At 33.1% G+C, this 12,601-nt stretch overlaps 1 protein-coding gene across 1 annotated transcript; it reads right to left on the bottom strand.

Moving 5' to 3' along the window:
* Nucleotides 1–1,976: 1,976 nt before the first annotated feature.
* LOC140051266 (uncharacterized protein C1orf87-like) lies at nucleotides 1,977–12,147 on the bottom strand. Its single transcript, XM_072096421.1, has 12 exons — nucleotides 12,037–12,147; nucleotides 8,568–8,704; nucleotides 8,245–8,371; nucleotides 7,607–7,713; nucleotides 6,911–7,327; nucleotides 6,307–6,483; nucleotides 5,765–5,818; nucleotides 5,369–5,531; nucleotides 4,846–4,940; nucleotides 4,437–4,647; nucleotides 3,785–4,040; nucleotides 1,977–3,347 (listed from the first exon to the last, which is right to left on the bottom strand). Exons 2-12 carry the CDS (start codon nucleotides 8,690–8,692, stop codon nucleotides 3,178–3,180), a joined length of 1,902 nt encoding a protein of 633 aa, XP_071952522.1. The 5' UTR covers nucleotides 8,693–8,704; nucleotides 12,037–12,147; the 3' UTR covers nucleotides 1,977–3,177.
* Between the last annotated feature and the right edge of the window lie 454 nt (nucleotides 12,148–12,601).

Here is a 12,601-nt window from a genome sequence, read left to right as displayed (position 1 = left end):
AATTTAATTTGTAGTAACACTACACAGCTTAAACAGCTTGTAGATGTATTGTAGTGGGGTCTAAGGCATATTAAATATGGTTTCATTTTACTTTCCATTCAATTTGAAATTACTTTTATTCACTGTATATGAAGAATAATCTATTAATTTATTTTCAATTATGGATGACTATCTTTTGCAATTTAAAATGCACAAAAATAAGTATGTTTTCCAATGCACAGAAATGCACATTATACAGATGTTTGGTGCACAAAATAGACCTACCTACAATATATGTATGCATTTTGAAACAAAATACTCATAGTCATACTAAGGAGCACAAAATAGAAAATACAGGTATATGTAAATGATGCCCTTCAGTAGTATATATACAACAGTGTTTTGATCTTTCTATAAGCTCTTTCTACACTATTAAACTTTATGTGACAAAAAATATGATGTGCCCATATATAGACATGGTGATGTCATATCACTACTATATTTGAGCATATCACTACCATATTTGGGCACATCACATTTTTTTGCAAACTAGATGGATAGTGTAGACAGAGCTTAAGTAGCTTGTAATTTGATTAGAAGATTGTGGGTCACATGATGTTAAATAAATGTTTGATAGCACTCTTAATTGCGTCATAAAGAGTGCAATGTTGTTATATGCACGCGAGTACTGAAATGTTGTTCTGCACCTTTATTTTTGTTACACATCGATTAAGCAACCACATGCAAGTCAAGACGCTAGGCTGTGGTCGACTGACTTTCGATTAACCTGTAGTAATATGCTTTCTAACTAAATTTTCCAATTTGGAGGTGTGTTATAAAACAAATAATGAATTGTTTAATGCAATGGAACAAATAATTCCATGAGGTAAACAATCATTATAGTATAATATTCTAAATACATAAAGCTGTATTTACTTCTTCAAAAAATTTAAATACGCTTCAAATATTATTAAATAGATTAGGTAGAGTTCTGCTATCCGCTGATATATATACACCAATAAATGATATTTTTAAAACACTTAATTGGGTTAAACTAAATGAAAGATGGAGGGAAATATCTACTATTTACAACTTTCAGATGCATTAAGGCCTTTCACCATCATATTTATCCTCAATGTTTAAGTTTAATGACTGCCTCAACGCCAAATGCACCCGTAGGCAAAGTTGTAAAACATTAATAACACCAAATTGGAAAATTTTCAAGGTAAACGAACCTTAAAATACAGAATGGAATATTTTACCAACTGAAACTAGAACAAAAGTTTAAAATATTGTCTCATGAATAATATGCAAATAAATAAAAACATTTAAAAAATAGGCCTATACTCACATTCACAACAGTACATGCTTGTCAGGTTATTAAAGAACTCTCTACTCTACTGTTCATTACAGCATATTAACAATCCAGATTTATTTGATCAACAGGTTACTAATAAAGTCTATATTTGCTTTTCTATGCTTTGTGCATTTTCAACATCTGGTGTTATTTGATCCTTTATGAACAATTTGGTGAATGATGTGGTTGCTATGCAACTATTAGAAATAATTTTAAACAATTAAAAGTAAACATTTGGTTTTTGGTCTTTTAAATTAATCATTTGGTAGAGTATTTAAGCTGTTGCTGTATTAAAAAATCAATTTAGTATGCATTTTAATTATTTAAAATGATCAAATTGAAGTATACAAGAGCGCCGCGTTACGTAGCCTACAAACTTGAGTATTATATTTTTTAAAACAGTTATCGCCATGTGTTATAACTCACATGGAAAATACATTAATATTGTACATAATATGTTCTTTGTATTAAAACATTCACTTAACAATACTTGAACAGTGACAAGTTGATGTTACATTTTGTAGGTTTTATACTTTTATTATATATAAAAAAAACAAACAAAAAGATTAGAAATTTATGTTTTTATTAAAATTAGATATTATATTCACTTTTGACTGTTTCATAAGTCTAAGTGGTAACAAATCAAGGCTTATATTATTTTTAAAAACTGTGCAATAATACTACAATATCTGAAAGACCTAATGTACATAATATTAAATTAATATCATTACAGAAAATGTGTTTCATAAGAAAAAAGATATATACAATATTGTAGACATTTCTTGGCATATACATAAATACTGTACTCTGTATGTTATTAATAAATACTGTAATATAATAGAGAGGTTTCGCAATCTTACGAATACGATAACGAAAACGGATACGTCACGCACACGTATTCGTTTTCGTAAGCCATAAAAAAATCTTTTTCGCATGGCAACGAAATATTGAGGCACGTCCAAAATATGGCTGCGGTAAATTTGAGCGAAGCGCAGGTACGTGTTGCTTGGTTGCCTAGGCCTAGCGTAACATCAAAGCGAGTGAGGACTTTAAAAACTGCTTATCAAAATTTACTTGGCATTTTAGTAAATTACTTTCAATAAATCTATAATTATATTATAATCATGAATCATTCCCAATTCAAATGCAAAATGTGCAAAATAGATCAAAAACTATACTCGTTTTGTAGTTACGAATATGACTGGTGATATTCGAATACGCTTTACGAATATGAAATGGGGATCAGCTCAAAAGTTTCACAAATGTATGACGTATCCGTTATCGTATTCGTAAGGTTGCGAAACCTCCCTATTAAAAAATCATTTACAAAACAAATACATTTATAGGTGAATAACATTGTAATATTAAACTGTATATAAAATAATGTAGTAATACCTTCGTCTTTACACTACATCAGCCGGACACTAAACATAGGCTAAACGGTGTATTGCTCCATGAAGTGACATTTGGAGTCAAATTAAGATTTATATATAATTGATAACAAACTTTTATTATGCAAATTAGCATACAAGGCTTAGCGTTTGCAGTTTTACCCATTTTGACCACAGAACTGTATATAGAGAAAGTTTAGCCAACAATAACAAAACTCAATAGCAAAACCATGGGAAAAATATGCATTGAATACAACAAAGCAACTTTTCAACGATTAAAAATGACCAACCAAATCTACAGTATGTTATTAATTTAGTGCTACAAATATGCACATGCAAGACACATCATGTACAGTATATTATATTAAACACTACTGCACACCCAGCCACTCTATAGTATAGCAATAACAGTATAATAACTGTAAAGTAATATAACACTTGTTGTTTGCTTCAGTATATACTTAACCTGAGTGATTCAAGAACTGGTTCAATCATTATTTGACCTCTGACCCCCACACAGCTGTTAATCACTTTATATATTCTCTCCGCTGGTATCTTTAAGTTGTATATCAAATTGTAGTTGTTTACAAGGCGTAACATTTCTTCCTTTGGTAGGTAACCTGCAAAAATATATTTATTTCTTTTTAATATCATCTTCTTGAAAGTATTTTACCGTGCCTAAACAAAAATGGCTATAATATTTTGATTTTTGGAATTGTTTTTTACAAACACATCCAAGAGCAAGTAACTCGCCAATTACAGCAAGTCTCCCTGGAACTTGAAATTGGAAGGCCTAAATCTCTTGCTTTTGCTTGGCAATTAAAGGAACGATAACCTTATAGTCCTATTTGAAGCCAAGGGAGTGTGGTGCAGTGGTTGCCAGGATTGAACTGTATATATGCATATTAACAACCAAACTACAGCTTAACTTGTGAAACTTTGCTAGTGGATTATAGAAAGCACTTATAAGTTTTAGCACTCTAAGCTTTAGAGTAATGGCAGCATCATAACTACTATTTTATGGTATTAAATTATAGGCCTAGCCTGCCTACCTTACCTGTGTTTGTACTATCACTGTTGTACAATCCTTGGGCCAGGTGCATAAACCTAGAGAACCATGGCTCAACTTCATTGTCTACTACAGCATCCATCATTTCTTGGCTTTGATCTCTCAATGCTTGATGCTTTTTGGCAAGATAAGTCAGCTGTTTACGCTGGTAGACATCCTCTGCGCCGTCACTTGATGACTCTATAGCAGGTGATGGTGTGTCATCTCTGGTTACATACTCTTCTACTGACGATTTTCTGACAGGCTGAAAGGTTGGAAACAAGAGAGTTTGTAGTTATAAAGCTAAGTGTAAATTTATTAATGAAGAAGAATTATTCAGTATTGTAAGGACAATGAAATAGTAATTACTTGCATTGATATGGTCATTCTTTGTTGAGGTAAGGAGGGTGAAAAGCCATAAGGCCATGTTATTCCTGCGGACTACAGAAACGCTTTAGCTACAAATATTGCCTTTTCTATTGGTTTAAAATTATTGAGAATTGTATTTTATAGGACTATATTTGTCCTTAGTGCTACCAGAATATGAAATACCTAAAATATAAATCCCTCAAATTTTATATTACACCCATAAGCAGGCAATATTTGTATAATTAATTTCTACTTTAAAGCTAGATAGAATATATATCTATATATATTTTACCCCTAGGGGTTTCTTCTTTTGCCATGGAGCATCAACTTGTTCTTGTGCCTTCCTGAAGCTCTGTGCAAGAGGTTGATTATGTTCATCCTGTTCATACGTCTTCCTTATACCAAGTGATGGCCATGTGCCTGGACGACTGGACCCATTCATTTGTTCTTGCGATGTTTTTATAGATTGTACCTTGCTTAGAAAATCAATGAAGGCTATCCAACTAACATGACAAAAAAAAGAATCAAACTTAAATTACTTGACCCATTCTCAAATCACTGTACATACACAGTATTTAAACCATTTAAACCAGGTAACTTTACAAATAGGTTACTGAATCTAGCTAAAAAATATGGTGAACTGGGACGAAATTGTAATTTTTTCAGTTGGAATTGCTATTGAGTTGATGGTGTCTATATACCTTAACTTTGAATCACCTGTGTCACATCGCATCAACATCTTCTCCAATACAGATCCTTGGAATGGTAGTCTATGCTTTAAACAAACCTCCTGAAACTAATTGTTAAACAGTTAGTGTTATTCAACTGTTCTAATATGTATTTCTTTTCTTCCCAATGGGACATTCTTGTGGTTTCTGAGCTGTAACAATGCGATTCAACTGCTGTGTTGTTAGTAATGACTAACAACTCAGTCTCAAAATTCACTAGTAGAAAGGTTAACCCCTACTGCTCAAAAGCCAGATGTAATATCGGACCTCCAGTCCTTATCTGAGAAGACTTGTACTACCACAATAACTATGGTCAAGGAGTGCCTTAAACAGGAACACAGTGCAAATAAGACCATTTATGGTATTAGTAAGTAGTTGTTGTTTTCCGATTGTAGTCTTAGAAAATGGTATTGACAGCTATCTAGAAGTTACTGTACAGTATATCACAATGAAAAAAATATTTTAATGACAACAATTCTACTGCAAGCTGATTTACCTGTTTTTGTGTAATGGTTCCATCATTATATTTGTCATAACTTGACATTGTATCACTGATCTCTGCCAAATCTATGCTATCCTCTTTACCTTGAATAATCTGTTGTTCAATTAACATTAGCAACATGGCATCATCTCGCTCAGAAAATACCTTTACTGGTTTTCTACCATAGGAAAGTGGAATCATATTTATTACTAAAATCATACCGTATACACTATATATATATATCTTATCTGTACATTGTTTCTGTTAATTCTCTGTACAGCGCTTTTATCTTTTGGAAAGGCACTTTATAAATAATCACTAATAATAGAAAATCTATAGCTATTGTGTACTGTAGGATGGTTGAAATTAAAAGATAAAGCTTTTTGAAGGAAAATTTCTGGTTTTACTTACTTATAAATAATTGGTGATTGAATTTCAGATTTCTCATAAGAACGCCTACTTTCCCTAAAACAACAATCAATTAAATTACTTCATAAATCATAGATCCATTTTGCATGTTATGATATTTTTCTTGTTCAGAGATGTAGCTAGGATAATAAGGGTGTAATTCAGAGGCAGATTAAAGAGGGGTGAGGAGTATTTGGTAGCACAGTAGTGTAGTAAGTGCAAGATACTGTAGAAGAGAAAGAACTATTATAGTAACAATCTTAATAATTTTAATTGTTCGCATGTCGCATTGTACTATGCTTGCTATATATAGTTTGGTGTTTTCCCTTACAGTAATGTGTCAAATTGTACCATAGAGAGTCCTGCTATACTGTATATAGTATGGTGTTTTCCCTTTACATTTTAAAAGTTGGAAAAAAGCAAATACTCATCCATTGTCTAGGGTAAATTCACTTATTTCTATTTGAATGTGAACCTCACCACCTGTAGTACTGGTGGCTATGACTCAGGTGTAGCTTATTAAATTCATGCAGAACAATTATTACCTTTGTTCAATCTGTTGATAGTCTTCTTGTTGTCGACTGAGGCTTTTTTCTGTTAAAGCAATTTCTTCATGCGACATCTGTTTATTTCTGATGAGTATTGCTTCAAACTTTGCCATTTTCTCATCTAAGGAAACTTGTTCATCAGGACCATCCAGAGTCTTTACTTCACTCACAAATCTAGAAATAGATAAAAAGAATAGAACATCTGGTTTGGTTTAATGAGAAGTGCTGCTTTACAGGCAATCATTGAACTATGTCTGATCTGGTGGACAGACAATATTCTGCTATATATATATATATTTGGCACAAAATCTAAGATTTGAAGTTTATGTTTCTATTCTTTCATGTAATACATATTTTCCAATTCTTTATCTCAAAGCTTGAGTCAAACAATACTGTGTTGAGGATCAGATAATATACGAAAGCCATTAAAACTACTTAAAAGAATTGGAAAAAGGTAATGCTAGGAGAAGGAACCTACAAAGGAATGGGCATAAGTTAGCATAGCACGGAAAAGGATACAGTGTCATTACCGCCGGAACAAAAAGATCCAATATAAAAAAAGTTAGTACAAGATTAAATCTGGAAATTCCAATAAATGTACCTGTTTATCGACTCATGAAGCATAGTTTCAGCCTTGGCTGAACCCAGTTGTGCCCTGGCAAGGTACTGTAATAACTTCTCATAATTGACCATATCAGGGTTACTACCCTTTGCAAAGCTACTAAAAAGCAGTCTCAACATGGTTGTTGGAATAGGTAAGCCATGCCGCAGTGCTATCATGTTGAGTTGAGCTTGGTTTACATAGCCTGTTAACCTGTGATCAAACTCTGCTAGGCTCTTGTACATGTCTTTAAAGCAATTTGGATCAAACTCTTTAAGCATGCCTTGTAACTGAACAGTCATTGATATCTTTGACTTGTCTTGGATCTCATTTGGTGAGATTACTTCAGTTGAACATGGTGTGTTCTCGCTAGAGGGATAGGTTGGCCTATCAGACTTGGGTATTGGAGGAAGAATTCTGAAAGTAAATATTCTTAAATTTAATTTCTATAGCCCTTTAAAGATCATTTAATAATGCAATCTACTACATGTGCAAATTTGTCACTTTCTCTGTTTATTTTGGTTTATTAGATATGCATGGCTAGGTTAAAGTTACACAGGTAACTTTAACATATGAAATGTTACTTGTTGTATACTGTATAAATAACTATTCTTAAGCAAGTAAACAAAGTTTATATTGCTTAAGCAAAATCAAAATAACACATTTTGCTTAAGTGAATCAAGTTTTTCTACTGACCTGTGAGCACCTGGAAGGCTTCCTGACCTTGACCTAATACCATGTATGTGGGAGTTACTCTTATCTGGTGGAGATGTTCTAGAAGCAATTGCTCGCAGTCGTTCTTGCTGAAAAAGGGGTATTTTTAAAATCAAATAGTACTAGGCGAAATAATAGAATCTATCTATCTATAATTTCCATTTAATATTGGATAAGAAAAGGAATCTGTATCTGTATCATTCTGTTGTCAATATATTTCAGAATATGTAAGAATATCCAACTTAGGTATAAGAAAATCCCTATTTTCAACAATTTTGAAGAACAATGAGTAAAGTTAAGGCCAACTCAAACAGCATCGTACGATGAGGCACGACAAAATATGCATAGTTTTTAGGTTGTCGCGAGAACTTTAAACATGTTTAATCTTCTCCCGGCGAGACAACTCGACGACGCTGTCTTAGTTGGCCTTTATGTTTGCAGTACACAAAAGGAAATAAAGTATGGTTGAGAATCTCTCAACATATCAGTTGTTATGATACAATCGTCTTCCTGAGAATGTCATTACTTTAAATAACAATAAATTTACATGACATGACTTCTTTGTTATCTTTTCCAGTTGATTTCAATCATAATTCCAAAATCAGATCATTTAAACCTACCTGTTCTTTAGATTGCTTATTCTGTGAAAGATCATTAAAGGTTTGGTAGTTGAACTGGCTTGGTATTCGGGGACTTTCCTTTGGACTGTTATGCACCGGAGGTAAATCTCTGCCACTCTTCTTTGCACTAAATAAGTAAAGGTAATAAATAAATAAAGAATGTACAGTATTTGTTCAAGAAACAAAATGGTAGTTTAGGTTCAAGATGGTGAATTAGCACAGTAGAGATACTTGGCCGAAAGATGGATTTGATAACGAACTGTAGTGCATAATTTATTTAGTATATTTAAATGTTCTGAAAAAAATGCTGGAATTTTGTTTACCTCACTGCCGGTGATTCCATAGGAATTTCCACTGCTCTTCCCCCAATAATTTTCATGTCACATGTTGGTTGAACGTCGGTCCCAAATGGAGCATTGCACGCCGCCGAGTGTTTCTTGCGACTCATGATATCATAGTGCTGAAAGTAAACATTTATTAATAGAAAATTGTACTTATCGAAACCATATCAAATTGTGTTCTCTTTAAACACAAGGAATTAAGCTTAGATAGACTACTTCCGATCACTTCCCAATATTCCAAATACCAAATAATCCCAATGGTAACTCTCATACTCGTCAGATACAAATTAAAAATACGTACTCCACAAGAAAAATTAATTCTAAAACAATTGCATCATTAGGTGTCAATTTAATCAACACAAACTGGAATGAGGTATATGAAAACAACTCTGCGGAGGAATCATATAAATCATTCCATGATAAATTTTCTTTATTATACAATACTAATATTCCAAGGACAAAAATTAAAATAAATAAACGCAAACTAAACAAACCTTGGATAACAAATGGAATAATAAAATCTATAAATACTCGAAATAAACTATATAAAAAATACATAAATTCACCTACCCAAATCAATAAAACCAACTATATAACATTCAGAAATAAACTTACCCATCTGATTAGAATTTCAAGTAAACAACATTTTACAAATAAATTTGATAATTACAAAAACAACATAAAAAAAACATGGCAAACAATCAATAATATCTTAGGGAAAAACATCCAAAAGACAACAGCCACATTTTTTCTAAATGACGACATTAAATTAACTGATCCCATTGAAATTGCTACCAAATTTAATCAATATTTTACTGAAATTGGCCCCAAGCTTGCTTCAAAAATCCAATCCAACGGTGGAAATTTCTCTGACTTTCTCAACAACCCCACCAAAGACTCTATCTTCTTCTCCCCCACCTCTAGCAAAGAAATTCTCGACATCACATCAAAATTTAAAAACGGCAAAAGCTCTGGGCCGGATGACATTGACCCTAAGGTCTTAAAAGATATTGCACCATTTATTGCCGGTCCCCTTACTCATATTTTTAATCTTTCTCTTTCTACTGGTATTTTTCCTTCCTCCCTAAAAACTGCTAAAGTAATCCCCGTTTTCAAAAAGAACGACCCACATTCCTTCTCAAACTATCGACCTATCTCTCTCCTACCTTGCTTTTCTAAAATACTAGAACGCATTATCTATGACAGACTTTATCATTTCTTCTCTACCCATAACATTCTTCAAAACAACCAGTATGGCTTCCGCTTACAACATTCCACTGATCTCGCACTTCTTGACATCCCAAATAAAATTTCTGTCGCACTATCAAATAAACATCACACCATTGGCCTATTCCTCGACCTATCCAAAGCTTTTGACACTATTGACCACTCAATCCTCTTATCTAAACTTAACCACTATGGCATCCGTGGAATTCCTTTATCCCTAATTACTAACTACCTTCAAGACAGAATGCAATTCACTTCTTTTAATTCTCACTCCTCTGACATCCTTCCTGTTAAATGTGGCGTTCCTCAAGGTTCTATTCTTGGTCCCCTTCTCTTCCTAATCTACATAAATGATCTGATTTATGCCTCAAACTATTTCTCTTATGTTCTATTTGCAGATGACACTAATATCTTTCTCTCCAGCCCAGATCCTAACACTTTAATTCAAACTTTCAACCGAGAAATCCGAAACGTTTCAAACTGGTTTAAAATCAACAAGCTTTCACTAAACATCAGCAAAACAAATTACATTCACTTTTCCGGAAATAAAAACAATAATAATGCTACAAATACAAATATCTATATCGATAATATACCCATCAAACCAGTCGACCACACCCATTTTCTTGGTGTAATTATTGATAATAAACTGAACTGGAATCTCCATATTAATAACATATCAAACTAAATTTCAAGAACTATTGGCATACTAAATAAACTTAAATTCACTCTTCCGTCTAACATCCTTTTTTCTTTATATAATACTCTAATACTTCCACATCTCTCTTACTGCAACATTGCATGGGCAGCCACTAACTCAAAACATCGAACTCTCTGTCCATGGACCAGCACGGAAACAACCAAAATAGACAAACTTTTCAAACTCCAAAAAAAGGCCCTTCGCATTTGCACTCTCTCAAAATACTTCTCCCACTCTAAACCTCTTTTTCACACCCTAAATACCCTAAACATTTTTGACATTAATAAATTGCAAACTGCCCTCTTCATGTTTAGGTACTCAAATAACAAACTACCATCCACTTTCAACGGTTTCTTCACTAAAAATAACGAACTACACAAATATAACACTAGGAACGCAAACAACTACATTTCCAAAAACTATAGCAGTAAGCAAATACTTAACTCTATACTACATACTGGTCCCCTACTCTGGAACTCTCTTAATCCGTCAATAACTAATAGCAAAACAAATAATACTCTAAAAATAAACTACAAATCTTATCTAATATCAAAATATAAAATAAATTAATTATTTTGATCATATTAATAACTTATAATTAAATTTAATTAGGCAAATCATATAAATACAGTTTGTCCTTCCTGTCGTCCTTGTCGTGTTTGTATCGTCGTACATGTCCGTCTCTGTCTGTCAGTAGCGTACCATCACTTTGCTTATTATTATCTTTTTTAACTTTTTTATTCTTTCTGGTGGATCCAGGCTTAAAGCCCCTTGGGGTTTAAATGGTATTCTCCAGGCATAATGCAACTATTATTTACTTAATTTCCAACCACTTGTATCTTTTATATTTTGTATATGTTTGCATTATGTGAATAAATTTGAACTTGAACTTGAACTTGAACTACAATACAGTATGCAAGACTCGGGTATGTGGAACAATTCACACAACTCTGCTGAAAGAGACGACTTCAATAGAATACATAGGGCCTAATACTCAACACTTCTACATACTGTAAATCCATTAGCCGAGCTCTTATTGGTTGGTTGGTTAAAGAAAGCTCATGCATGCAACCTAGGCATACTATATTATTATAAGCCTAAATAAACAAGAAGCCTTCTTAGAATAGAAGGTTAAAATTTTTCGTAATAATAATAATAAATAACTTCAAACATTAGGCCTAGGCCTACCTATATTATTGTTAATTAATAAACAATAGGCCTAGCAAATGAATGAAGTTATCACAAAAGATTTCAAACGTGACAGGTTTTTGTCACACCCTCTGTATGTATGAATGATATCAAATAGCATTGACTGATCTGAAAGTATCATTTAGTTAGGAAGGTCAGGCCTAGACTAGGGCCTAGGCCTAGCTTACTAGAGTAGGATCTGGACTGGCCAAGGTTGGGCCCAGCCCAGGACCTTTTCAGATCCGTCACGTCGACCACTACCCTCCTAGGCCTAGTGCCTAGACCTACACTTATAATTTCGATATAATAATACTGATCATTGTATAACAAATATACCTTTCCCTTTTCACTAATAATATGGCAAAAGGTTATAAAACCAAATCATCATCCAATATTTATTTATTTGATCCTGTTGTCTTCCTTGAGCGTCGGTTCACTTTGACAACCACCTCTCCGCTCGAGTTAGTTGGTTTTTGTTTGTGCTTGTGCAATAGAGGGCACCAATACCAAAAAATACTACACTACCAAAGATCTTATAATCTACTCTGAGTAGCTGATTTCCATTTGGATTGTGTGATTGGACGATCAGGGAACAAAGTCCGATGCTTAATTGTATTGCTTTTTAGGCATATAATTGACCAGATCATTGGTCATTCTCTACTCTAACTGTCAAACTGTTTGTTTGTAACAGCACTGTATTGAATCTATTTTAACTTTGTTTCGGAAATTAATAATTAACGAAGATCACAACGGATAACAACATAATGAACTGGTTGTTTCGATGTCACACTTTAAGAAGTTAAGAAAACACGAAATAATTGTTTGAGGACAATTTTGGTTCCAGTCAAACAGGTGTCATTGGCACTTGTCTCAAGTTCCATTTACTAATAGTGTGTTTATA

Source organism: Antedon mediterranea, chromosome 6, assembly GCF_964355755.1.
Source record: "Antedon mediterranea chromosome 6, ecAntMedi1.1, whole genome shotgun sequence".
Taxonomy (NCBI): Eukaryota; Metazoa; Echinodermata; class Crinoidea; order Comatulida; family Antedonidae; genus Antedon; species Antedon mediterranea.
This window is presented reverse-complemented; position numbering and strand designations above follow the sequence as displayed.

Coding starts and splice junctions, on each gene's coding strand:
- LOC140051266 (XM_072096421.1), bottom strand. CDS start 8,692: ATGAGTCGCAAGAAACACTCGGCGGCGTGCAATGCTCCATTTGGGACC. Junction 8,372..8,567: donor ATGGAATCACCGGCAGTGAG/GTAAACAAAATT, acceptor TTACTTATTTAG/TGCAAAGAAGAGTGGCAGAG. Junction 6,484..6,910: donor CTTCATGAGTCGATAAACAG/GTACATTTATTG, acceptor ATCTATTTCTAG/ATTTGTGAGTGAAGTAAAGA.